Source organism: Trichomonascus vanleenenianus, assembly GCF_965637985.1.
Source record: "Trichomonascus vanleenenianus strain CLIB 3782 genome assembly, contig: TRVA0_004S, whole genome shotgun sequence".
Classification (NCBI taxonomy): Eukaryota; Fungi; Ascomycota; class Dipodascomycetes; order Dipodascales; family Trichomonascaceae; genus Blastobotrys; species Blastobotrys vanleenenianus.
The window spans coordinates 65,180-91,725 of record NW_027481883.1 but is presented as its reverse complement, the minus strand read 5'-3'; the positions used below and the strand labels follow the sequence as shown (position 1 = coordinate 91,725).

Below are 26,546 nucleotides of genomic sequence, written 5' to 3'. Positions count from 1 at the left end.
GATAATGAGCTTTTAATGAGTAATATTTTGTATACTATGGCATATGAATCAACCCAATTCGACGCGAAGTGTCACTACGGGGAGTCTGGGGGGCTGGCCCCCCATATGTTTTCAGCGGTTTGTCTACACAAACTCCGCAGGCCAAGATGGTCATCATTACAATATATTTTTGAAGAATATATATACATTGCGCTTATCGCAATCGTCGGGCCTCTCGCTCGGACTCCATGAGGCAGAGAATGTCGTCTTCTCGGACTGGGCCCTTAACGTTTCGGACAATAGATCGGGACTCGTCGTCGATGAACTCGACTCGGACCTGAGTGACACCACCTCGGGAACCGGTTCGGCCGAGAACCTTGATAACCTTGGCAAGCTTGACTGGCTGGGCTTTAGAATCCTTTACGTATTAGTTAGCAATCAAAATCGTTGATCTCCGTCGTATGCTTCTCCCTCTCCTTCAAAAAACGCCGAACTGTCATTCGGCCCTTCGCTTAAAAAGACGCCAGAACTTCATTCACGTGATTCAGCAAATAGAGAGAAATTTCAGCAGTTCCCCGTCGTTTACCTACCATTTTTATGTATCGTTAGACGGTCGTGTATAGATGGTCAGAACACAATTTTTTTCAAAGGTTGTCTTTGGCAGTGGTCCCAAATGGCCCCCCAGTAGCTAGCTGCGTGGGCACGCTGGACGGCTGACCGTGTCTTACCACCTACGTAGAAGCGATTCGGTTTCCGGGCCGGAATTCTGGAGAGTGGCGTGCGGCTAATCTGGTTGGGAATAGAAAGGCTTGCGTGCGCCTAATCGCACGTGATGTTTGTGTGACTGCTAATGGAAGGTAAGCTAGTGTGGCGTGCTGGCATGCACGCACGGAAGAATGTCTACGCGAGGATATTTAGTACTGAAAAATTCCAGCCCCTAACATTTTTGACTATGTTAACATTCGAGACAAGCTCGGCTATTCCATCGGGATCTTGATCATTCGTCTACGGAACAATTGAGCTCAGGAATGTGATAAATAGTAACATATAGACTGCAGTGGCAATTCCTACTCTAATCATGGCAGGCACGTTGGTCGAGAGACTTTGTAGCACTACGTGTTGACAGACCAATCTCGAGACGTTTCGAGGCCATTCGGTGGGGTGTACATAGTGGGATATTAAAAGTATGATTCAATTCAAACAGCACGCATAGATATGTCTATTCCCTTGCATATTCAGTCATATACACATCGTGTAGTAAGCACAGCACAGTACGTAGTAAAACTGCATAGAAAGCACGCCTCTATAGTGTTGCGGTTATAGTAGTGTTAGTGTGACAAAGTGACTAAGATCCGGAATTGATCTCTTCAACTTCCCACCTCAGTATAAGAGCTACTTGATACACCGGCGATAGTAGCTTATTAATACTATTGATTATTTTATTTATTTATTCCCCCGTTATCCGTTTTGCTCGTTAGATACCCTATCAACATGGATCTCGTTAACCACCTAACCGATAAACTGCTGTTTGCGGTGCCAAAAAGTATGTACACCCCTTGTCCATCTATCTCAGTTAGCGAGATCTATCTCGGCTAATATATATATATATATATATATGGATATCCTTGGTTAAAAAGAACAGGTTGACTAACAGATGATTTAATAATAGAGGGCAGACTCTACCAGAAGGCCATCCAGCTCCTGGAGGGCGCTGACATCCAGTTCCACAGATCAAACCGACTCGACATTGCCATCTCGACAAACTTGCCGGTAGCGCTGGTGTTCCTGCCAGCTGCTGATATCCCACGGTTCGTCGGCGAGGGCCGATGTACCCTCGGTATTACCGGTATCGACCAGGTCGCCGAGTCGCAGGTCGACGTGCAGAACATTCTCGACCTGGGCTTTGGCAGCTGCAAGCTCCAGATCCAGGTGCCCGCCAAGGGAGACATTTCCGACCCTAAGCAGCTCATCGGCAAGAACATCGTCACCTCTTTTGTCAACCTTGCCGACGAGTACTTCCGCAAGCTCGAAGGCAAGGCTGCCGGCGAGCCTCTGGCGACGAAGATTAAGTATGTCGGCGGATCCGTCGAAGCTGCCGTCGCCCTCGGGGTTGCTGACGCCATTGTCGATCTGGTCGAGTCTGGCGAGACCATGCGTGCCGCAGGACTCAAGCCAATCACCACCCTGCTCTCGACCTCGGCGCACCTCATTGGATCCACGGCGCACTCGAACTACGCCGACGTCGCCGATAAGATCGTTGCCCGAATCAGCGGTGTCCTGGCTGCCACCAAGTACGTTCTTTGCACCTACAATGCTCCACGAGACGGGCTCGATGCGCTCCTGAAGATCACCCCCGGTCGGCGAGCCGCTACTGTCACTCCGCTCGAGCACGGCGATTGGGTTGCCATTTCCAGCATGGTCGAGAAGAAGAGTATCGCGGATATCATGGATCGGCTCTCAGCTGCAGGTGCCAAGGATATCATTGTTTTCCAGATTTCCAACTGCCGAGTTTAGATAGATGTCTTAATGTGATCTTAATAAGCGAACTGTTTGCAAGTGCTTACCATTATTCGTTCTTTTTTTTGCATTACCCAGCTATTGTATTCTACCTTTTACGTTGTAATCTGTCAACTTTCCGTATTCAGCTACAGTCGCATTAGACCGTACTGTGCAAGTTAGAGTCCATAGATGCTAACGTGGAGTAGTAGTGTTGAGGTACCTGGGTTTGGTGAAGGTACTTCATGCGCTTCTCCAGCCAGGTACTCGCCAACAGTTATAGCAGGTACTCGCCGACAAATATTCGGTACATAGGTACGAAATACGTCATTTCAGCAACTGCTATAGGATATCGTAGTCTAATATGTTGGCTGTTGGATCACAGGTACAGTACAATTGCCGATCATGGAAAGCCGTGTCTTGCAGGATCAGCCGTTCCTGAGTGAAGCCGTTTCCCGGGTCGTCAAATACCGTCGGCGTGGAAGGGTAAATTATGCCTTATGAAATTCGCCTGGAATCTTGCTTCGATTTTTGCTGGAAATTAAGATTTAATGTATAGACAGACCCTGAATGCAATTGCTTCGTTCGCATGGGGTCAGACAAGGTGAATTGGTTGAACCACCAGGTATAAGGTCCTTCGATGTGGATACAGCTTCTAATAAGCTAGCGACAGGACCTCATTAACACGTAATCCACATCTTGGCCAATATCGCCTAAAGATCCAAAATGAGTCTCAGTACCTCGGCTACCAATTGGCATTGCTATAGCCCAAGTACTCTGCCTCTTTTTTCCCATAGCGTCGCGACTTTTACGACAAGCAACGCTTATGACGCCATGTGAAGCTTGTATAATTTCTAGATTATAAGACAAGCACGACTAAATAGATTATATTTGAACATTTTTGCGGAAAACACAGCTCAGAACGAGCAGTTGTCAATTCCCCCTTAGTTATAAATATGTCTCCATTCCTCCACCAATTTCTCTTCCTTTTTTTTGTCCTTGGTTGTACGAAGCAACAATGAAGTCCATTTTCTTAGCTCCCTTGACACTCTTCTTCGCAATTGCCATCCAAGCTAGAGCCTTAGGCCACAGCGTTAGCTCCCACCATTCTACCGCCGATTCTACCCTGGCCAGCTCGTTCCTCAGGGACGGCGGTGGCTGGCTCCATCACGCCAACACTCGTCATGGGACCTGGGCATTCAGTACAACCCATAAAGCTCGAACAAGTGCTACGGCCTCCTCGACTAGATCATGGTCAACTCCCACGTCCTTCCCGACTCGATCATGGTCAACCTATACGGTCTCCCCTACCCCATCATGGTGAACTCCTACGGCCTCTCCCACTGCGTCATGGTCAGCTGGATCAAGTACTTTATCAACACCTATCCCATCAAGCCCGTGAGCTCGCTGGCGACCAAATCTACTGGAACGGTGATGCTAGCTCTTTCTAAGGAGTTCATTTGCCAACAAAAGTATCTAAGTATCCTCAATATGAGGGAAATTTATTACCTTTAAGATCTTCTTGTGGTCAGATCTCTAACTATCTGTTCCATGATGGAGATAGATACCCCATTGGCTCCTGTCATAGTAATCGTATACCGGTGCAGCCGTGCAACAATTTTTCAAGGAATGCAGATGCCTTCAGGGGCATGACGTGAAAGTGAGATATGGGTGATCATATCTCACGAATACTCCGGATGCTGGCGACTCGCAACAATTATTAATCCATTGCTCATATGGGAGGGCATACCGAGAATGAGGTGACTGCGCAGGAGATGGACTCTGTATTTGTATCACAGAATACGACTTACAGTTGTTTCAGTAACGTTATAAGGAGACATTTGGCGTATTCGACTATGACGGCGGGTTTGTCAAGCTCAATGGCACAGAAAACTTTAGCGTCTGTGGTGACAAAAAGTCATTGCTGATAAATGACGCCAAACTATTTGCTATCAAGCTTAAATTTCAATATAATGCAACAGTAATACAGAGAATGCGGTATTACCGGCATTCATTATTATAAGGGTACTCATTTGCGCACTCGGTGGGTTTTGGCGAACCTCCTTCGAAGCTCATACAGCTTGTTCAAAGCGACCCTTTTCTTGGCCAGCACTGCCACCTCAACTCGAGTAAGGTCAGCCATGAATTGATCCACTTTTCGTAGCAGCTCGTATTTGACAGACCGGTTAATTTCATCGACATTCCGTGGCAGCATCAGCACAGGAACATCTTTCGCACCCATGCCCAGCTGTAGGTCGGATCGATTATCAAAATAGGCATCCTCCAATGATATAGTCACAGCGTCTTCATCGACAGCACATGTAGTGGGCAGAGGGATGGGACTCGCGTGAATGCCTAGACCCATAAGCTCTATCGACTCGTCCGGAGACACTAAAGAAAAAGGCGCAGAAAGCTGCAATAGTGCCTCATTTGCCTGACTGTAGGTTTTCCTTTCACGCCGTTTTTCGGCTTCTCGCTGAGAGCTGACTGGAATAGCCGTAGTTTTAGCCTGCTGAATTCGCGTAATTATTCTCACGTCTGGTACTCGGGCCACCTGCTGAGAGAACTCTGGGACGGTCCGCTCGGTGGTATTGTTAGGACTCGTAACATCTGTGCTGGATTCGGAAGTGCTTCTGATGATGGACGCTTCTAGAGGTGAGCCTGAAAGGCTATTATTGCTGCTGTGGTTGGGGTCGACCAGTAGGCAGAATGTATTCTTCGCTGCGTCCGAGACAAAGGCGAATTGCCAATGTGTTTGGGCCATTGTAGATGAGCCGCTGCGTTGCAGAAGAATTCCATCTGAAACGGAAAACTCGACTGTGAGCCCTACGCAGGCTAATAAAACCGGCTGCCGTCCAATTGCTACCACATCTTTGTTGGAGGACCTACTTTTCATCCAAAGATAGACAGTCGAGTCGTAGTAATGGAGCCACGATGGCCCACGAATGTTGTCTACGCCTTCGTACCCCGTTCCTAGAAACGCGTTAGAAGGCTTCTGACACTTTAGAACCCGGTGCATGAGACTATATCCGCATCTTAATCGATTAATCCGCTTGAGTGGTTCATTGTAGTTTGATAAGATGTAGCTCTTGAGCTCCATTCGAATTACGATCTTGCAAAGAAAGCAGCACTTTGTAGGATTGTCGCATCTCTCAATAGCGTCAAGTATTTGCCGCTGCAAATCAGCATTGGTCCCCTTTAGGGTCTTTGCCGGGAGGCGCGGATTGCAGTTATCGACAATTACGCAGACAAGGTAGCAGAATTCCCACGACTCTAGAGTATGTGACAGCAAACGAGACAATCGTGCTGGGTCAACAAGGCTCTTATTGCGGATCCAATAATCCTTCAAACGAATAAGCAATTATATCCTTTTTTTTTCAGTTTGCGGATACTTACTGCCAGATGAATGAATCGCCAATAATCATTACCGTACGTCGCTGCCAACTCGACGATATCCATGAATATGACACCAGTGTTGGCTTTACAGGTTCTCAATTCCTTACAGAGGACATCAATCCGGCTGGTAATAGCGGTCGAGCATTCTGCGAGTCGGAATGATGCAATTTTTTCATTTGCCTGAGCAATTCCAGTGCGTATTCCGTCCAATGACCTATTACGATTAGCTTCCGCCGCTAATAGTCAAAGCGGGATTGCATACGGATGCCCGGATGTGATCTGAGTAATGATATAGTCAATGTTATCACAAATGGTCTTCTCCATTGATAACTGCAGTAATACGAGGTATTGTGACTGGAGGGAAGAAGAAGGAGAGAGGAGCTGTAACGCAGCTTTATAGTATCGGCCTACAACCAGTGGGCTGTCATGCGATCTTCCTTCTCTACAGATGAGCTGATTTCATTCGACATACGTCATTGAATTCTGTGTCTTGGCTAGACATATATACAGCTTTGTAGTGGGCGGTCTAGGGATAAACCCACAGTAAGGGTGGTCATGGCAGGCATGGAGATGCCCGTTAATGAGAGGAGAGAGATTGAGGGGGGGAATATGGAATAGGTTCTAAATAGAATAATTAACATTCTAAGCAATATTTACACAGGATTCGGCTTTTCAGGGTTAATGTGCACAAGTTCGACACATCTTCTCAAGAGATCTAAGGTATATGGTCTCAGTGTTTCCATATCTAACTACCCAAGAAAAGGTTACCGTACCAATATGACTAATGAAGGTGAATGAGAAGAGAATGGAACGGCTCAGAATCTCCACCCCCTGAATGACGCATCGACAATGGTGACTCTTAATTTACGTGTACCTCATTGAATACGGTGATAAGATAACCCCGTATTGTATTGCATGGTGAGGCTTTTAAAAAGGTCGCGTTGTGTGATGCGTGGGAAGTTTTGAAAAATTCACCTCAACCTCCGCACCGCAGCAATGTCGGACGATTTGATTGCAAAGTTCAGTCTCCTGGGCATCCAGGAGCCAAAGGCCAAGGAGATTGCCAAGAACAAGAAGGTCTCTGCAGCATTGAGCGAGATCATTGACGATGTCGCCAGCAGGGACGCCGCGAGCGAGAAGACGGCGTGCGGGCTGCTCCAGACCCTAGCCACCAAGACCAAGGACCTTGCGCCAGAGCTCAAGGCACCGCGAAAGCTGGTTATTGGCGCGATCGTCGACGGTCGCATCAAGACCAACGTCCAGCTGGATGCTGCCGTCAAGTACGTCTCGGCCAAGGGCGTCGAGGCCACCCCCGAAGAGCTGGATCGAGAGTCCGGTGTCGGCATCGAGGTTACCAACGACGACATTGCGGCCGCAGTAGACAAGTACATTGTCACTAATAAGGCAGAGCTCGAGGAGAAGCGGTACAAGGCCGTTCCAGCGGTCATGGCCGAGGTTAAGCGCATGGAGGAGATGCGGTGGGCCAACCCTGCCGCCTTCAAGCCTATCATTGACGAGAAGATTCTGGCTCTGCTAGGTCCTAAGGACGAGCGTGATCTCGTGAAGAAGAAGGAGAAGCCGGCAAAGCCGGCCCAGGGTGCTGAGAAGAAGGAAGAGGCGGCAGCCAAACCTACCCGGTCAATGTTCACCGAAGGATTTTTGGGTGCGCTCCACAAGCCGGGTGAGAACGAGCAGGTTAACGCGGAGCGGATGAAGGAGCACCTGGCGGCCACCCACAAGCGAGTTTTCACGCGATTCCCGCCAGAGCCCAACGGGTACCTGCACATTGGCCACTCCAAGGCCATTACCGTGAACTTTGGCTACGCCAAGTACAACGACGGTATCTGCTACCTGCGGTACGACGACACGAACCCGGAGGCCGAAGAGGAGCAGTACTTCACTGCCATTCGCGAAATCATTGAGTGGCTTGGCTTCGAGCCGTACAAGATCACCCACTCGTCTGACTACTTTGACGAGCTGTACGAGTTGGCCGAGAAGCTCATTAAAAAAGGCCTGGCGTACGTGTGTTTCTGCACTGCCGAAGAGATGAAGCGACATCGAGGTATCACTGAGGACGGCACTCGAGGCGGCAAACGAACTGCTTGCAAGCACCGGGACACGCCTATAGAGGTGAACCTCAAGGAGTTCCGGGATATGCGAGACGGCAAGTACGGTCCAGGCCACGCCACGCTGCGAATGAAGCAGGACTTGGAGGACCCGAACCCTCAGATGTGGGATCTCGTCGCCTACCGAGTCATCAACGCTCCACACCACCGGACCGGTGACAAGTGGAAGATCTATCCAACGTACGACTTCACACACTGTCTTGTTGATTCGTTCGAGAACATCTCGCACTCGCTGTGCACGTTGGAGTTCCGGCTCAGCCGACAGTCGTACGAGTGGCTCTGTGATGCGGTCGACGTCTACCGACCCGCTCAGCGAGAGTACGGCCGACTCAACATCACCGGGACTGTGCTGTCCAAGCGGAAGATCCTCAAGCTTGTTAATGAGGGCATTGTGCGGGGCTGGGACGACCCACGGCTGTTCACGCTTGTCGCCATCAAGCGACGGGGCGTGCCGCCGGGGGCTGTTCTCTCGTTTGTGTCTGAGCTGGGTGTAACCACGTCCACTACGAACATCCAGGTTTCGCGATTCGAGAATTCGGTCCGAAAGTACCTTGAGAACTCGGTGCCACGGCTCATGATGGTCCTTGACCCGGTTCTTGTTGTTCTTGACAACCTCCCCGAGGACTACGATGAGGAGATCAGCGTTCCGTACAAGCCAGGTACTCCAGCCTTTGGCGAGCACTCGCTGCCACTCACCAACCGGTTCTACGTTGACCGATCCGACTTCCGAAAGGAGGCGTCCAAGGACTACTTCCGGCTGGCGCCTGGCCAGTCGGTGGGTCTCCTCAAGGTTCCACATAATGTGCGGGTCACGTCGTTCGAGGAGGACAAACACGGCAAGGTTACCGTCATCCACGCCCACTACGAGAACGATGTGCCGTACAAGAAGCCCAAGACTTTCATCCAGTGGGTGCCGCACGCGCCAGAGAAGGGCTCGCCAGTCAAAATTGACGAAGTGCGACTGTTCAACCAGCTGTTCAAGAGCGAGAACCCGTCCGCCAACCCTGATGGTTTATTGGCCGATGTTGCGCCAGACTCCGAGGTTGTGCTGAAGAATGCCTACGTGGATCCAGGGTTCTTCACCGTTAAGAAGAACTCGCCGTGGATTGTGCCGGGCGTCGAGGAGGGCTCTGACAAGGACAAGCTCCACGGCAAGGAGAAGCCAGGCGCTCCAGAGGCGGTGCGGTTCCAGGCCCTCCGAGTTGGCTACTTCTGCATGGATAAGGACTCCACCGACGATAAGATTGTTCTCAACCGAATCGTCACTCTCAAGGAGGACGTGGGTAAACACGCTTAGACCATTTACATATAATTCCTTAGCTACTAATACTATACCTTTCCCAGGTAATGCCCATTCTCTGTATTCTGTACACTCTGTAATGTATTCAATATATAAAACCATTATTATAGGCTACAAGATCTCCGCGAAGCGGAGCTACAGGGGTTTGGGGGCTGGCCTCCAAGTCAATTGACGTTGTGGAGTGTAACCAACTGCGGAGGAGGAGACAACTATTCCAGGGCCAGTCCTTCGAGCTGTTGTGGCTCCGCTTCGTGGAGAAGGGGGTGTTCGAAAGGAATACATTAAATAAAAAGTAAAATAAATACAGGGGCATTAGATGGGTGTCTTCGTTCTCCAAGTTTTCATAAAGCCTTTAGGCTTTGGCGGGGCCGGTGGGTCGGGCACCGGGTGTCTCACGTCGTTGATTGTAAAGGTCGTAGCGAGGTCGAGTTTAGGTTCAGACGAATCAAGGGCCTCAAAGATGTTTGACCATGCTCCGTCGAGCACGGGGGTGCGCGCCGATGCCGGAGTCTGCGGAGCGTCGTCCTTCGAGTACAGCGTTGGTGTCGTGGAGCTGGTGGAGGTCGTCCGGGCCGAGGATCGATTATTACGGGTGTGGAGCGACTCGTCCGAGTCGCGGTTAGTGAAGAGATACGACTCGAGCGCCCGCGTCAGCTGCTCAATTGACTGCGCCGACTGCTGCAGAGGTGTGGGGATAACCAGTTCTGTAGGGGAGGCCATGTTGTGCGCCAGGCGCGTGAACACCAGCACCTCCTGGGCGATCTGGAGCTGTGTGTACTCCTTGTAAATAAATAGTGTGCGCTCGGCGTCGGCCCTGGCCAGCGAGAAGAAGCTTTGGAGCGCCTGGACGACCGCCAGGTTGAGAAAGCTGAACAGCGTTGCCAGGTCGGTCGCCAGTAGATTGTAGCAGCACAGATAGAGCGGCGAGTCGAGCAGCTCCTGCGTGAATATGCAGTCGAGAATGAGCTTGACCTGGCTCAGCACGCACTGCGTCTGGGCCAGCAGGTCTGTCGACGCCGCCAGATGGCTAAGCGTCACGGCGCTGTCTACAATGGAGCAGAAGTCGCGCTTCTCGCGGATCGGGTCAATTCCTAGCCGGCTGAAGTCGGCCAGCCGCCGACAGAGATACCGATTGTAGGCTACCGCCAGGCGATGCTGGGCGCACGAGAGCGGAATCTTCTTGTCCAGCTTCGGCAGGATGGCGTCTTCGCACTGCTCCTCAGTCACGAACTTCCACAGGCGGTATTTGGGCAATGAGTAGTTATTATCGGACAGAACATGGGTGTGGAACAATATGTGCGCCTTCAGCGATACCAGCGAGTACTGGTGGTCTTTGGCCCCGTCGTAGAGCCTTGCTTGCAGGAGGCCGAACAGGAACCGATCCAAGTCCGCATCGCTGTGGTTCTCGCGGACACTGTTCTGGACGGCGACTACGTATTTTCCCTTTGGCGGGGCCTCTTTAGTCTTGGTTGCCCCTTTGATCGCTTTGGCGAGTGCCATTGACGACGGCGAGGGCATGGTAAGATCGGTGCAGAACGAACTTTCACCAGGCGACCTTAGCACACACACTCTCTCTCTTTTATTTCTTTCGCTGGCTGATAACAGCGTATCAAACCACTCTTCAGTCCAGCTACAGTTCAGTCCAGTTGATGGTAAGGCTGCGCGAACTTATTTCATATAAATGCCTTCTGCCTCGACTTTTTTACCTCGTTCAGGGGTGGACTCGCTCGTCAAAGTGTGGATTCTCAGACTGCCTTGGAAAGTACTCAACGCCCCCAAGACTGCCAGTCTTCAGGTGTTATACTTGGCTCCTTTGGTGGAAAAAAAATTAAGAGTTCGTGATTGTTGAAAATGAAGGGGAAGAACCCGCTTCAGTAGGTCTAAAGCCCGTACCGATCGGGAAATCACCCTAGTACCACGGTGCAGAATGCGTGCGTGTCTCTGTGTGCTTCTCTTTTTTTTTTACACTGCGCGATATGCGCGTCTTTAATGTCCATTGCATGCACTCCAACCCGTCAACTCAAGGCGTTTTGTATAAACGGCCCTCCCGGGTTAAAAATAAAACTTGCTTCCGGGTACCGGTCGCACCCCGTCGGAAACCATTTCGCTTCCGCGTAACGGTCCTCCTTTAGAGTTGATGTAACGATTGTTCCGCATAGCTCCCCCCATCGAGCGCAGAGATCCGCCTTCCCCCTCCCCTGCTCCTCGTCGCTCTTTTCTCCCTTTTGCTAGCTGGCGTACAGGGGTGGACGAAGTGACTTGGAATTTGGCGCGCGCGCATTCCCTGTCTAGACGCATTCCTGTGCGGCTGAACGATGCATGGTGAGACCCCCGCTTTGCTTTTTCCTCAACCCCAATCTGAGCCGCATAGCATGCGGCGGGATTTTTGCACTGGGCGGCGGCATTGTATTCGAGGGCCAGTCCTCGAGCTCCTGTGGCTCCGCTTCGTGGAAGTTAACTCAATTGACCAGAAACCTCCGCGAAGCGGAGCCCCAGGGGGGGGGGGGGGGGGGGGGGAGGGTTGGGGGGCTGGCCCCCCAAGTGTAATTATGCGACTGGCTACATTGGCGGAATTTCTAGTCAACCTCTGCTTCCCGGGGCGTTAGAAGCGTGATGGGATACGCGTTTTGTAAGCAATTGGTGCAAATCAGGCACGCGCATGTTGCGTGATACTGATGCCGGACGTACGTGATTAAACTTTCATATTAAGGGGTGGAGAAATACTTCCTCAGGAATCTACAAAAAAAAAAAGGGGGGGACAACGTGGATTTTGAAGAATGAAAGCTTGAGAATGAAAGCTCAACCCTTGTCATTATCAGTATCAGAGCCTAAGAAGCTTTTGTCATTATCTCGTATCAAAGCCTAATAAGCTTTAATGAGTCTCTGTCTCCACCCGTACCTTATAAGCAGTTATAATACGTATCGATCACAGTAGCGATGCACTACAGTAATAAAGCATCCCATAATTACTGTAGTCTACCGGTAGCCGTATGGGAATCTAGAAGCTTGTTGCTTTTGCGATACGGTCCATTTCTGGAGAAATCCTTTTTTAGAGGCAAGGCGTACTCCCCTAGAATTGGAACTACAATGTACCCCAGGTACAATGCGCCCCATTATCTTTTCTGGGGCTGGAATCATTAAGTTCCTGGAGGGCTGGAATCAATCTGCATCCGACGTTGGTTTCCCCACAGTCGTTTCGAATTCCAACGGAGAATGACGCGTAACAAGGGAGGTTGGGACAGAAATTGTCGAATGCGCTGGGAAAAGGCGGGGGGAGGCTACGCCGGTACCGTGGTAGGTCCGCCTTCCATAACCCCCAACAGGACAATGACACTGACAGCGACGGGGCACCCTCCGTGGTATGGGAATGCTGTTCTCCACAGAGTACCAATGGGCTGTTTAGTGTACTTCTGCTAGCACCGCTTACCACGACTTATCGTAGCTTACCACAATTTACCATAGCTCATCACAATTTACCGTAGCTCACCACAATTTACCGCAGCGCTTGTGTTGCAATTTCGTCATTCCAGACACACAGTGCAACGGCGCGAGATCTGGCGATGTTGACTTGATCCTTGCCAGATAGACCCAGATAAGGTGTGTTGCGAGTTACGAGATGTGTTAGGACCAGGTTACTTGTGCTGTAAATAGACTAGTCGACTGTTTTTAGTGCGCTTGTGTGAGTGGAACTCTGTGTGAGCCGCTGAGTCTGATCCAAGTGGCCCGCTTGCTGATACATCCGAAAGACACGAGAGACAGGGCAGTGGATGACATGAAACTGGTACATTGTGGATAATGGATTTTCTTTAATTTGTGCAGTATTCTACATGCGCGTGAAATACTCCATGTATCACTCTTTGGTTGTGATCAATCGCCATCCATCGTCGCCATGAGGCGAGAATAAGGAGATCGTTGATCATTGCTGAGCATAATGGCAGTCGTCGGGCGCCGATGCGGCACCCACTACATTTATTCCTTATCGGTATTTCCAGCCTCTCTTGAATCTCCACCTTAGCAACTATAGTACATTGCTTCGCATTCATTTTATCGGGAGCCGCTTCACATTTATTCATCTTAGCCGGGGATCGTAGATGCTGAGACTTTCTATAGCTATTCAAACCTACTACAGTTACTGACAGCTATTCATACATACTACAGTTACTGATAGCTATTCATACATATCTACTGCAGTCACTGATAGCTATTCATACGTGCTGTAGAAGCTGATAACCAGCTCTGTCTGTCGATTATTCATCCCACTCTCCCCTATTCACACTCTCCCATTCAAAGCCGCATATACCCCCCCTGTATTTCCGACCGATTTGCAATGGCTCTTTTAATATAACGCAATAATATCTGCAATGTTGACTATGCGATTGCGCCATTGCAACCCCGCCCTTATCTTCCCCCCTTATCGGAGAGCGAAATGACGGACGAGCCGGCATGGCGTAATGGCGTTTTGAGTCATTATGTGGCGGCCGCGTGGCGGTGGAGGCACGGCGAATGCACAATCTTCAGTGGGTATTACGTGATTTTCAGCGACGATGCCACGCAGGCGCCCCATTGGGAGTAGAAAATTGACAAAATTTTTGTGTGGCTATTCGTGGCTAGTGAACCTCCTGATTTAACCATCCATCGCCAATTTATAAAAGCGACAGAAGCCACCCAGGGGAGGGAATAGAATCGAATCAACTAGAAAAGCCTTACTAACCCGACCTCCAGGGCGAGACCCGTCCTTTATTTATTATTTATTTATTTTCTATTTATTTTTAACCGCCATCATTAGCGACAAACTACGAACATTGCCCTGACAAACTAGCCACTATTATCGAATTACCGTACCTACAGCATTACTAAGATGGCCGACAATAGCATAGTAGCGCCATTTTTGACGAAATACCAACAACAACGGAACAAGCCGTTTTGCAACAGACACAGGCCCGATTCGAACTGCAATCGCCAGGCTGATGCCGTCAAGGCCCAAGAGATACAGCTCGGGATGGACTCGCTAGCAGACCAGGACCGCCAGGCCATAACCCACGTGTGGTCGCTGTTCAGCGCGGCGCCTCAGAGCCAGCGACTCCTCATGTTGCAGGGTATCCTCGCCCAGTGCTGTTCCCCCGTCCTGTCCAACGTTTCCGGCATGATTGAGACCCTTCTCAAGGTAGACTTCATCTCGGCGCTACCCCCGGAGTTGTCCATCAAGATTCTGTGCTACCTCGACACGGCGTCGCTATGCAAGGCCGCGCAGGTGTCCCGCAAGTGGAGGGAGCTTGCTGATGACGACGTTGTCTGGCACCGTATGTGCGAGCAGCATATTGATAGGAAGTGCACCAAGTGCGGCTGGGGACTGCCTCTGCTCGAGAAGAAGCGCCTGCGAAAGAGCAAGCGACTCATGGAGCAGCGTGTTGCCGACATGTCCAGTGCCGTTCCTGACCCTGCTCCAATTTGTGATCCCCCTACCACCACCACCACCACTACCGCCACCCAGGCTACCACGACTGAACGTGACCACGACCACCAAGGTGTGGGAGGTCTCGAAGGTACGGTAGAAGTGGAAAGTGTGGGAGCTCTGGAAGGTACGAGAGAAGTGGATAGTGTGGGAAGCCTGGGGAAGCGGAAGCGTCGAATTGAAGAAGAGGGCCCCGCGGCCAAGCAATCCAGGAAAACCCGGCCGTGGAAAGAGGTGTATGCCGAGCGATACCGAGTGGAGAGGAACTGGCGAACCGGCAATTACAAGCTGCGTGAATTCTTCGATCCCAATGACGCCAACGACACGTACCTGTGTCTGCAGTTTGACGATCAGTATGTCATTGCCGGTACCTGCACCGGCAAGGTCAAGGTATGGGATGTTGAGACGGGCGAACTACTGCGAGTGCTCGAGGGCCATGTGCGGGCGGTCAATGCGCTCAAGTTCGACAGCACGAAGCTAGTGACGGCATCGAGCGATCATACGGTACGCATCTGGAACTACCGCACCGGCGAGTGCATCTCGACCTTCCAGAGCCACGAGGACCAAGTGCTCAGCATTGACTTTGACGGCACGCTCATTGCGTCTGGCGGCGCCGACAATAACATCAAGGTATGGAACTTTGAAGACAAGTCGTACTTCACGCTGCGCGGTCACCACGACTTCGTGCAGGATGTCAAGATCCACGCCGCGTCGCGCACGCTCTACTCGGCCTCGGAGGACATGACGGTACGTATGTGGAGCCTGGTGACCAAGAAGTGCCTCGCTGTGTTTGGTGGCGGCCAGGACGGGCACGTTGCCCAGGTGCAATGCGCGCTGCCTTTGCGTCTCGAGCACCTTGAGGGCGGCGAGGACTATCACCACGAGCGCGATAGCGAGCTCGACTCGGATGGTGAGCCTTCATCCACCAGCAATAATGCCGACGACAAGGCGCGCATGCCCACTCACATATTGTCAGCGTCGCTCGACAACACAATCAAGCTGTGGGACGTGCGCACCGGGGCCTGTGTTCGCACGCTGTTTGGCCATGTCGAGGGTGTATGGACCATTGCCGCCGACACGTTCCGAATCGTCAGCGGAGCCCACGACAAGACGGTCAAGGTGTGGGACCTTCAGAGCGGCAAGTGCTGGCACACTTTTACGGGACACACCAAGCCTGTGTGCTGTGTCGGCCTGAATGACACGCGTTTTGCCAGCGCCGGCGACGACGGAGTCGTCAAAATGTACTGCTTCGACGACTTTGACGAGTAATTATATATCTAACTACCATCTTGTATATATCTCTTCGCTGACGAATAATACAATTATATCAACTATTCTGTATACATGACGTCTCTGTGTCTGCCGTATCTGAGGAGTAATTCTACAATTGTATCTACCATCCTATATAAATGACGTTTTCTGTACCAAACGAGTAATTGTACAAATTGTACCTACCATGCGGTATATATGACGTTTCTGTGTTAGCTGTGCCTAACGAGTAATCATACAATTGTATCTACCATGCTGTATATATGACGTTTCTGTGCTCCGCTGGGGGCCAGCCCCCAGACCCCCGTGGCACCGCTTCGCGGTGTGCTGACGAACGTTGAAATAGATATACATTCGGTATGACGTGTAGCCTAAGTCTGTGTCCCATTTTTCGAAGGCTTTACGAGTAACAATACAGTGTAATACACTCATCTAACGTATATCCCTAAGATAAACGGTGTACCTTGGGCCGCCAAGACAGTCGTGGCTCCCGCAAAGCAGAGTAGATTCCAGCTGCATTTTCGCCTGTTGATCCTGGTCGAGATTTCCATAACGTAAGGAGATCTCGAATGCTGCAGTAGGCAGCCATTTTCCCTTACGTACGCGAAAGCCTCGCGATATATCGTGCTGCATCGCACCCATTGCCAGGGGTCGACCCCCCCTCGATACTCGTCGAGTCTATGTAAATACACATCACTTTACCTATACCATGGTAGACCGTGGCATGTCGTGGCGTGGAGCGTACGCGTTAGGGGAGGGAGGGGGAGGAGGAGGACATACCCGGACGATACCACCCCATACGCGTCGTCGTATACAAATTTTTTTCTCATACTGTGGTCGCCTCGTAGGCTGTCGTCTGTTTAGGAAGATCCCAAGGATGCAGCCGTTTGAGATGCACGCCTCCTGCAGCAGCCATATGTATACGACCTGTATGCCTGCCTTTCCGCGACTGCACGACTCAGAAAACACGAGTACACCACCGTTGCAATCAAAGTCCAGGGCCAACCTGTACCAACCAGAATACACTGCTACTACAGGTACTCGGGAAGGGCCTCCGAACTCGAACGACCACCACCCGGTAAACCAAACCCCCACCTTAGTTGACCGTGCCACCCGTAAACCGCCGTGGACGCACACTGTGGTGTGGACGGGAGGCTTCGGCTGCTGCCTCCTCCAGCAGCAGGTCCCGGATTAATGCGGTGATCGTGCCTACATTTGTGCGATGGCATAGATCCCATCGCCCTGCTGCTGCCTACTCGGGTCGCGCGTCTAGCTACACTGCCTGCTCATCTAAGCTTATCTACTTATCTTCCTGCACTGATCAACCGCAACTGTCTCTCATCGGAACGCTCAGGCCACTCCTGTTATGTAATCCGACCGCCTGTTGGCAAGGCGGGCCATGCTGGTTGGTTAGTCACTGACGTGGGTTGGATCATCCGGAGAAGGGCCAGTGGCCGGGCCTCCGTCGAGCTCGTTTATCAATGGGACGGTGCCAAAAGACAGGGCCCGTACATCGTCGTCGTGCAGGCCGCGAGGTGGGCGCACCATTTTGCCTCTCGTGGCATGTCGCCTTGTCTGGGCCAGAAAAAAAAAAAAAAAAAAAGCAGCAGCAGCAGCAGCACTTTGTAGAGATCTGCCCATTACGTTTCCCGAACAGGAGATTAGTGGTTTTGGCACGTCCTGCTGCAGCTGCCGCCGCTGCATGCATGCAGGTGCGTCGGTGGTTTGCTTTTTGTGGACAAGAAAAAAAAAGTTTTGTGCTGACGAGAAAAAGCAAACGCAAAAAACAGGGCACTTTGTATATGCGGGCCAATATTTATAAAAGCGATGGGGGGTCCCGAGAAGGGCGAGAAGGTCCCAGTTGTTTATCCGTTTGGCGATTTATTTTTATACATTTTTATTATTACACTTTTGATGGCTACATTTGTGTCGTCGTACGTGGAACAGAAGAACACGGAGTATCGCGTGCACGGGCTGTATAATGTAATGGAGGAGATTAATCCGTCTGCGATCCTCCCGGAGAGGAGCGACGACAAGAAGCTCTACAAGTCGACGGCAGACTCCCCTTCTATGCGGTTTATGAACAAGCACCGGCGCGGGTTTCCCATGCGACAGGACGGATGGAAGAACGCACTCAACTTTGGCCACCGCTCGTATCCGGACCACCCGACCTTATCGCTCGACACTAGTACTCCAGCCGCCTTTGATGATAAGAAGAAGCCCGGCTTCGTTGAGACCCAGATCGTTGAAGTGGTGCCGTCGTCACTGGTACAGCCGCAGGCGGCTGCTGCGGATAATACCCCAAAACTAGTGGGCCAGCCGGTGGTGCTCAAAAAGAGCAACTCGGACATTGAGGCCCCCATCATCCTCAAGAAGTCAGGCGAGCGCGTAAAGTCGTCGCTCAAGCTACCCGGGCTGGCGCGGTCGCGGTCGATGCCGTCGACTCCCACCAAGGCGGTGCACTTTGACGACAACCTCGAGCACGTGCGCCGATTCTCGCGGCTCGACACCCCGACTGCCGTGTCGTCGGACTCGAACCCATTTGACGAAAAAGTCATGTTCAGCTGGGGCGAGGACGACATTGACTCCAACGCTAGCTCAGACGACGACTCGTCTTCATCGTATGGCAGCAGCGACGAAGAGGAGGACCAGCAGGCGAACTACCGCAACCGCATTGGCTACTACCACTACATGAACTCGACTGAGTGGCAGATCTCGCTGCCCAACTTTGTCAAGCCTACCCCGGAAAGCGAGCGGACCGAGACGCGGCCCGTATACCTCGAGTCGGTTTTCCTGTCCTCGGACAAAAATAGCATCATTGGCCACGTTGCCGTCAAGAACATGAGCTTTGAAAAGGCCGTCACTGTGCGGTACACCATTGACTACTGGAAGACGGTCACCGAGGCGTGCGCCAATTACAACAGCGACGTACGCAAGAAGCAGCGCGATAGAGGCTACGACCGGTTCACGTTTGTCATCAACCTCGAGGACTTGTCGTACCACTCGCTCTCGTCCAAATCTATGTTCCTGTGCATCCGCTACAACACGCTGGGGCAAGAGTTTTGGGACAACAATGCATCGTATAACTACCAGATTGACTTTACGCGGGTCTCCAAGGGCACCTCGATCCCGAACAAGTTCCATAAGCGTAGCGACAAAAAATCACAGCAGCGGTCGCGGCTGCCGGGCAAGGTGCACCAGCGGTCGCGCTCCGACGACCTCGATAGCTACTTCCCGACCTATGAATCGGATGGCGAGCATGCCGGCAACGAACTGCTAGTCAAGCTCGACTCGCGGCGCAACAAGCTCACGTCGCGCTACTCGTTTGGTGCCTCGCTGAAAAACGGCAGCCACAATAACGCCATGGCCAAGGCTGCCGCGGAGGACGCTGCGCCGCGGCCCGCCTGGGACTCGTCTTCCTACCGAGACTTGCTAAACAACTACTGTTTCTTTAAGACTGACGACGCCAAATCGCATGCTACGACTACTACCACTACTACCACTACTACTACTAAGTCTTCTTCCACCAAGGACGCCTCTCCGGCCAATTCTTCGCATCTTACAACTACATCTGCATCTGTTACGACCCCCAAGCATCACGAATTCATGAAAAAGCCCATTCCACACACCCCGCCTGAGTCGCCCATTGACTACGGCTCTCCAAAATCAAGTTTGTTTGTATAGTTTTACCTGTTTTGGAATTTATTTATTCACCCCCCTGCTACCCTTGCCAATTACACCAATTTTCCAATGTACCAATTTGCCAATTTGCCAATTCCTGTACCAAATTTACCAGTTTGTATCCAATTGCTGTTGTATCCAGTTCTTGTATCTAACTTCTCTTGTATTTCCAATTCCTGCTGTAACCGGCTTTTGCATTTCCAATTCCTGTTGCATTTTTCAGCTCCTGTTGTAAATCCCTCACCTTAGTCTTAGTTGACCTCTCGGAACCCGTCGCGTATCCATATATCGGCGCAGCCGAAAACCCATGCCCAGTGTACCTTGCTAGCTGTTTAAGCAATCTCGCGGTTTATGATAAAATGAAATTATTCACTGAGACTATCATTACGCCCTATTATCATGTTATATGTGGATATATGAGGAGGCTATGGGAGGTTTGCCCTAATTAGGAAGGTACCGTATTGCCAAAGACAGCTACTCCAGACCCCCCTTTCCTTCGCCTATTACTTATTACGGGTGACAACGCGTAGTCGTTGGACGAAATTCAATACATTCACCAGTCTATTGGGGAAACAATATCCGCGCGTCTAGACCCGGTGGAGGTATACCATGAACCCTTGCAATCGTGCAACCGTGCACCCCGTGGGCTGATCCACTCCCCTCCAGGGGGAAGGAGCGCGCCTTGGCAGGCGCGAATCACAGCCGTGCGCGTGTAGAACAAGCGGTAAGACGTGTCTGAGATTCTGTCCCACTGCCCTTTGTGAACTGCACAGGCACCCAATCCGGCCACCGGCCTGTCTCAGCGTATCTCGCAACCGCCAGAGCGCTTAAGAATATCCGGGGCATACCATGGCCCGTGAACCCTGCGCACAACAGGAGCTCGGAGCGTCGCCGTGGGCCCAGCACTGGCAAGCCCTGGCAGAAACCCATGATTCCACACCATTCCTCATCGGGCGCGCCCGCGATACCCAGTTGGCGCCGCGCGGCGGCGACCAGCGCGTCGCGCACAACCCCAGATTGCGCATTGTCGTCGATCACTCCCAGCTCGCCGCCGCACTCCATGCGGCGGAATCCGCCGTACACGACCTCGACACGGTCGCTGCGCTCCAGGTCGGGCAACACCGCCAGGTACTCGTCTCCAATGCCAATGCTAATGTGGCGCGACCCCTCGAGCGGGATCCTGAGCTCGCTGGCACGTACGTTCCACCGCGCAACCTGGCCGCGTACCGGCGTGATGCCAACCGCCTCAGACTCGATGTAGTCTGTGTACGCGTTGGTCGCGAGGAACACTTTAGTGGCGTGAATCTTCTGCAATGGGCCGTCTCGGTGGGACACCGTCACCGGGACGAGACCCTCAGGAGTCGTTGCTCCAATACTCGTTACAGCCGTGTGGGTATAAAGCTCAAGCCCACGGCCCAGAGCCTGGGTCAGCAGCCATCCGACGAGCCGGTACGGGTTGATGGGTGTAGCCGGGCCGGCGAGAGCACCGCCTCCAATCTCAAACCCAAACTTGTCGGTGGCTTCGGCTGGTTCAATGAGTCTCACCTCGTCTTGGCCGAGAATGCCCCTAGACACATAGTCTACGACGACCTGCTTGGCTCGGGCGTAGTCATCAGCAGACAAGTACACGTTGTACCCCGGGTGGTTCTTGTCTCCGTTGGTCCAGCAGTCAATGCCGTTGTCGTGGATGAGTTGTTGCAAGGCTACAAAGTTGCGCTTCTCAAACTCGACGAATGGGGACGTGTACGTTGGTAGCAGGTGGCCTCCATTGCGGCCGCTGGCGCCCGAGCATGCCTCTCTGGCTTCTACGAGGACAATTCGAGCGTCCCGGTTCATCTCGGTGAGGTGATACGCCAACGACGCACCGCTGAACCCGCCGCCGACGATCAGATAGTCGCACGACTGTGGTATCGTGGGGCCAGACTGAAAATCGGCCATGGGTAGTTTCTCGTGGCTCCAGAAGGAGAACGGCTCGGTTTCAATTGGCGGCGGTACACTCGACATATCAAATCTCGAGCTTGTCGAATATTACTGATACCGGTGGCTTGGTGTGTGTCGCAATTCTCTCCACAAATGGATCTCCCCGGGGGACTCTATACTGTCCAATTGCACACTCGCTGGACGACAAAAGAAATAGTTCAAGTGGACGAGATAATCAGCCAGATGATACTATCAAGGGGTCCCCTGAACAAGCGGTGGAGAAGGGGCAGTGGAGACCTGCGTGAAGCGAAGAGATAACGGTTGGCGCGCGCGCAAGCGATATGACCTAGTTGTTTACGCGTAGCCCACCTCCAATTATCTGGCGCGCATGTACACCGACGCAGGTCGAAACACACAGCGCCCATCACAAAACAAGTATGCTGTATGGGGAATAATCTGCACAACCCCAGATGATGATGATGTCGTCCACCGCGCTGGTGGAGAGCTGACGATCCTGCGATCCCTGGGGGGGGGGGGCGGGTGATAAGCGCTGCACGTTTTGTGCAGCCGCACCGCTCTGTTTCGGATGAACCTAGGTGATTTGCAAAAACTAAATAACGGGTCTGGCGGATCGATTTGTCAGATTGCCCCAACGTGGTGCAACGTGGGTCACTGGGGTGGATATCGATTGATAGATAGCGTGCTCTGGTATGGGGGATGACTCGCAATTGTTTCTACTTGCGTGGGAGGCGCTGCGATCAGTGGAGTGATTTCTCTCCACTTTGTCACCATAATCTGAACTGTTTGGGTCTCTGACTTACACAGTCTCTCGTACTTACCCGCTCTCTCCGTACTGTCTAAGAGATACCGTCGTCCGACTTTGTGGGAAATTTATAACCACTTGGGTTAAAATGAACTCGGCATTTGGCTGGTTTACTAATAGAGATAGTCCTCGGGCCATCATTGTGTGACTACACATGTAAACAAGTTGGTACACCCGTACTGTGACGTACCCATCGACTTCTACTATAGCTCCATTTCTACTTTGTATATTTCATAGTTTGTGTTCGATAGTGTGTGGTGTGTCCACTCTTGCAATTGAGTTAAGCTTGTTTTGTGAAGGTTAAGCTTTGAATCTTACACGCCGTTCGCTCTGAAATTTTCGGTTGCAAGTTAAATTCTAAAATGTACCATATCGTTAAATTGCAATTAAACCTACGAGTGTTCCAACTACCATGTACCACCGATTCCCAATCTAAGGTAATCCCGTACGATAGTTTAATAAGACTACGATTCTTGTAACGCTAATTATTTGTAATTCAATGACAATACAATTTGTAATAAGATTTGCAATATCTTACTGATGTTTACGTCATAGCGAAATTCGGCTAACTGTACCGCATTGAAGCTAAGTTCCGTGTTTTTTTTTGCCAGTAGTACACGGTAGTACCACCAGTATGCTAGTACTGTACCTGTACTGCACTATTAAGCTAAACTTTAATAATAAATCTTCAGTTTGTGCGAAAGTCAATGACCGTATCATCCGGCTCATATTAATACAGTACCGGGTACAAAACATTATCAACCTGATAAATATACAAAAAAAAAGTATCAACATGGTGTCGCAATTTTAAGGACGTTACGAGGAAATAACTGGCCCCCCTAAGTGTGCAAAACACCTATTTGGTTCTCCTTGCAATCCAATTCGCAATACTGTATATGTGTTATTCAGTTTGGTACCGGTGACAGTAGATCCTGGGGGAAGATATAAAAATAATTACTACATTAAAATAAAAATGCGTCGTACCATAAAGCACCAAAAAAATCCAAAATAGGAATTGACTTAATAAAAAATTATTTTGAGTGATTCAACTTTCAAATGGGGATGCGGCTCGTGGGGCTCGTCTAGTATTGCGGCGCATGCGGCTTCACAAAAAAGATATCGATCACCGGTGAGACTTTCTCCCAACTGGGTGCGCACGGCTGAACACTACGCGTGTAATTTCGAGACCGATAAATTTTTTTTTTTTTATCAGCAAACCGACCACGGATCAAATATCACCAAAAAGCCCCTAAGGATAAATGTCCGATAAAACATTCAAGTCGTTCGGCCTGGATACTCGTCTGCTCCAGGCTATAGGCCAGCAGGGATTTGCTAGCCCGACGCTCATCCAGGAGACCGCCATCCCGCTGGCGCTGCAGGACAAGAAGGACATCGTCGCCAAAGCCAAGACCGGATCAGGCAAGACCGCTGCATATGTCATCCCCATCATCCAACAGCTGCTAGACGAAGCCGAGCAAACCGGAGAGGAGAAACTCAAGAACAGAGCTCTTATCCTAGTGCCATCGCGTGAATTGGCCGACCAGGTGCAGAAAGTCATCACCAAGTTCGCCATGTACTGCGATAAGATTGTGCGGTCGATAAACATTGCGCAGCAGGTCAGCGATCAGGTGCAGGCCTCTCTTTTGGCTGACTCACCCGCCATCATAGTGGCTACGCCAGCCCGTGCTGTGGTCCACGTTAACAACGGCAACATTGACGCATCGCAACTCAAGTACCTCGTTATCGACGAGGCTGATCTCGTTCTCTCTTATGGCTATGATGAGGATCTCGCACAACTCGAGCAGAAACTGCCTATTAAGCGAACGATTCAGACATGGCTCATGAGTGCAACCCTGAGCGAAGATGTCGACCAGATGAAGTCCATGTTTTGCCGAAACGCTGCTGTGCTGCGGCTCGAGAACGACGAAGCCAAGGAGACGAAGCAGCTGACCCAGTACTACCTCAAGACTAACGAATTCGACAAGTTTTTGCTTGCATATGTTATCTTCAAGCTGCGTCTTGTTAATGGCAAGACTCTAATCTTCGTCAATGACGTGTTTAGAAGCTACCGGCTCAAACTATTTCTGGGCCAGTTCGGCATTAAGGCGTGTGTGCTCAATTCAGAGTTGCCAATGACCTCACGACTTCACATTGTGGACCAGTTCAACAAGAATGTATACAATCTGCTGATTGCCACTGACGAGCATTCCCACTATGCAAAGGACGAGGACGAAATCAAGCAAGAAGTGAAGGAAGAAGAGGACGAAATCAAGCAGGAGGACAGCGAGCCATCACAAAAGAATATGGATAAGAAGAAAAAGAAGCAGGATATCGGCGTCAGCCGCGGTGTTGACTTCCAGAACGTGTCCTGCGTGCTCAACTTTGACCTCCCTACCACCTCCAAAGCGTACATCCATAGAATCGGCCGAACAGCACGAGCAAACAAGACCGGTATGGCCATTTCGTTTGTCGTTGAAAAAGACCAGTGGGGCAAGCACAAGGCCTCTTCGCTCGCCTCGGCGAAGAATGACGAAAAAGTCCTCTCTCGAATCATCAAGACGCAGTCTAAGCTCGGCAATGAGCTGGAGCCCTTCAAGTTCGACATGAAGCAGGTCGAAGGGTTTAGGTACCGAGCAGAGGATGTGTTCAGATCGGTGACCCAGGTTGCGGTTCGAGAAGCACAGGTCAAGGAATTTGAAGAGGAGCTGCTCAACAGTAAGAAGTTGCAGCGTCACTTTGAAGAGAATCCAGAGGACCTGGCTGGACTTAGACATGACAAAGATGTTCACTCGGCCCGACAACAGGCCCATTTGAAGCGAGTACCGGAGTATCTTGTAAAGAAGGGCGGTCCTACTAATGTGGGCATGGTTGGATTCAAAAAGACCAGCGAAAACCGTATCCGAAAGATTAGAAAGGCCAAATCTGGCAGAGGACAGAAGAAGGATCCGCTGAGGAGCTTCCGACCAGGGCGACGATAGACTTGATATAATGCATAGGAGTTTTACTTTAATGATATTTACATAGACTCCCACATTCCAAATGCGAGAAATAATTCATACGTAGTGTTTCCGGTAGTGACAACTAGATCAGTGAAGCGTACTTCTGCAGAGCTTCTAGTTCAATGATGCCCTCAATGGTCGCGTCCTCAGCAGCCTCAACCACGCTCTTTGCAACCTTATCAACGGGCAGAGCAGGATTGCTCAAACACTTGAGCCCGCTCACATCACCAACCGTTCCAGCAGTCTTCATCGCCATCCCGACAAAGTGTCGCACGCTGGACGTGTCTTTCTCATTGTACATAAACCCAGGCCGGATAATCACCGGTCTCAGATTTGCAATTGCCTCGATATCCTTTTCTGCCTCTCGCTTGGACTGGATGTACCGTCTATCGGCCACTGGGTTCCAGTCCGCCGCCGAAATGTACACAAACGGCCTTCGGAACTCGCTTACTCGGGCGAATTCCTTTGCTAGCAGCACAGCAGACTCTCTATTCAGCCTCTCGAATGCATCCTGCTCATTAGCGCCTTTCTCACCGCGTCTCATTGGGTTCTCGTACCCCTTTGGCGCGACCATCTTGACAAGATCACATAGTTTCGACGGACTAAGCCCCCCGTTTATCACATTCTTGTACTCCGTGTTGCCAAAGATAGTGCCCATGGTATGCACTACGGCATCTGCGCCCTCTAGATGCTCGGTGTAGCTTGATGGCTCGAATGCATCAGCTTTCCTCCATCTTATCTGGGACAACTCGGAAATTGGAATCGACCCGTTCGTTGGCGGTGTACCTGACTTGGACAGCGAAGTGACCTTCCAACCAGATCTTAGAGCAGCAGCACAGATCTGTCTGCCGAGGAATCCTGTTCCTCCTAGAACTACCATGGACTTCATTTTTGGTATTGGCGTGTGTCGGTGGAGGATGCCGGTGTGCCCACCATCACTAAAAATTGTCCCTCGTTATGTCCGAACGGCATAGAAGTTGAGGTAGTTATATTCAATGGAACAAACTTAGTTAAAGAGTATATTTTCTTAAAATATTAGACTCTATATTAACCCATCATTTGGGCAATCCGCGTATAAAATATGGAGTATCGGCATCCGCGAGTT

At 51.0% G+C, this 26,546-nt stretch overlaps 11 protein-coding genes across 11 annotated transcripts; 6 read left to right on the top strand and 5 right to left on the bottom strand.

The window, feature by feature from the left end:
- Positions 1 to 193: 193 nt before the first annotated feature.
- Positions 194 to 572, bottom strand: RPS28B (eS28 family ribosomal protein; the record flags this gene model as incomplete). The annotated part of the gene is made up of 2 exons (XM_076682636.1): positions 194 to 397; positions 570 to 572. The coding sequence occupies 2 exons, from the start codon at positions 570 to 572 to the stop codon at positions 194 to 196; spliced, it is 207 nt and encodes a 68-aa protein (XP_076542998.1).
- Positions 573 to 1,470: 898 nt separating this feature from the next.
- HIS1 (ATP phosphoribosyltransferase) lies at positions 1,471 to 2,493 on the top strand (the record flags this gene model as incomplete). Its single annotated transcript, XM_076682635.1, has 2 exons — positions 1,471 to 1,522; positions 1,649 to 2,493. 2 exons carry the CDS (start codon positions 1,471 to 1,473, stop codon positions 2,491 to 2,493), a joined length of 897 nt encoding a protein of 298 aa, XP_076542997.1.
- A 1,233-nt stretch (positions 2,494 to 3,726) lies between these two features.
- Positions 3,727 to 3,990, top strand: TRVA0_004S00870 (uncharacterized protein; the record flags this gene model as incomplete). Its single annotated transcript, XM_076682634.1, has 1 exon — positions 3,727 to 3,990. One exon carries the CDS (start codon positions 3,727 to 3,729, stop codon positions 3,988 to 3,990), a length of 264 nt encoding a protein of 87 aa, XP_076542996.1.
- Positions 3,991 to 4,504: 514 nt separating this feature from the next.
- TRVA0_004S00848 (uncharacterized protein) lies at positions 4,505 to 6,195 on the bottom strand (the record flags this gene model as incomplete). Its single annotated transcript, XM_076682633.1, has 3 exons — positions 4,505 to 5,818; positions 5,872 to 6,085; positions 6,134 to 6,195. The coding sequence occupies 3 exons, from the start codon at positions 6,193 to 6,195 to the stop codon at positions 4,505 to 4,507; spliced, it is 1,590 nt and encodes a 529-aa protein (XP_076542995.1).
- A 672-nt stretch (positions 6,196 to 6,867) lies between these two features.
- GLN4 (glutamine--tRNA ligase) lies at positions 6,868 to 9,294 on the top strand (the record flags this gene model as incomplete). The annotated part of the gene is made up of 1 exon (XM_076682632.1): positions 6,868 to 9,294. The coding sequence occupies one exon, from the start codon at positions 6,868 to 6,870 to the stop codon at positions 9,292 to 9,294; it is 2,427 nt and encodes an 808-aa protein (XP_076542994.1).
- Positions 9,295 to 9,609: 315 nt separating this feature from the next.
- Positions 9,610 to 10,797, bottom strand: TRVA0_004S00804 (uncharacterized protein; the record flags this gene model as incomplete). The annotated part of the gene is made up of 1 exon (XM_076682631.1): positions 9,610 to 10,797. One exon carries the CDS (start codon positions 10,795 to 10,797, stop codon positions 9,610 to 9,612), a length of 1,188 nt encoding a protein of 395 aa, XP_076542993.1.
- A 3,499-nt stretch (positions 10,798 to 14,296) lies between these two features.
- Positions 14,297 to 16,018, top strand: MET30 (F-box/WD repeat-containing protein; the record flags this gene model as incomplete). Its single annotated transcript, XM_076682630.1, has 1 exon — positions 14,297 to 16,018. One exon carries the CDS (start codon positions 14,297 to 14,299, stop codon positions 16,016 to 16,018), a length of 1,722 nt encoding a protein of 573 aa, XP_076542992.1.
- A 1,827-nt stretch (positions 16,019 to 17,845) lies between these two features.
- TRVA0_004S00760 (CBM21 domain-containing protein) lies at positions 17,846 to 19,702 on the top strand (the record flags this gene model as incomplete). Its single annotated transcript, XM_076682629.1, has 1 exon — positions 17,846 to 19,702. The coding sequence occupies one exon, from the start codon at positions 17,846 to 17,848 to the stop codon at positions 19,700 to 19,702; it is 1,857 nt and encodes a 618-aa protein (XP_076542991.1).
- Positions 19,703 to 20,395: 693 nt separating this feature from the next.
- Positions 20,396 to 21,637, bottom strand: TRVA0_004S00738 (NAD(P)/FAD-dependent oxidoreductase; the record flags this gene model as incomplete). The annotated part of the gene is made up of 1 exon (XM_076682628.1): positions 20,396 to 21,637. One exon carries the CDS (start codon positions 21,635 to 21,637, stop codon positions 20,396 to 20,398), a length of 1,242 nt encoding a protein of 413 aa, XP_076542990.1.
- A 2,064-nt stretch (positions 21,638 to 23,701) lies between these two features.
- Positions 23,702 to 25,420, top strand: DBP9 (ATP-dependent DNA/RNA helicase; the record flags this gene model as incomplete). The annotated part of the gene is made up of 1 exon (XM_076682627.1): positions 23,702 to 25,420. One exon carries the CDS (start codon positions 23,702 to 23,704, stop codon positions 25,418 to 25,420), a length of 1,719 nt encoding a protein of 572 aa, XP_076542989.1.
- Positions 25,421 to 25,523: 103 nt separating this feature from the next.
- On the bottom strand, positions 25,524 to 26,330 carry COQ11 (ubiquinone biosynthesis protein COQ11; the record flags this gene model as incomplete). Its single annotated transcript, XM_076682626.1, has 1 exon — positions 25,524 to 26,330. The coding sequence occupies one exon, from the start codon at positions 26,328 to 26,330 to the stop codon at positions 25,524 to 25,526; it is 807 nt and encodes a 268-aa protein (XP_076542988.1).
- Between the last annotated feature and the right edge of the window lie 216 nt (positions 26,331 to 26,546).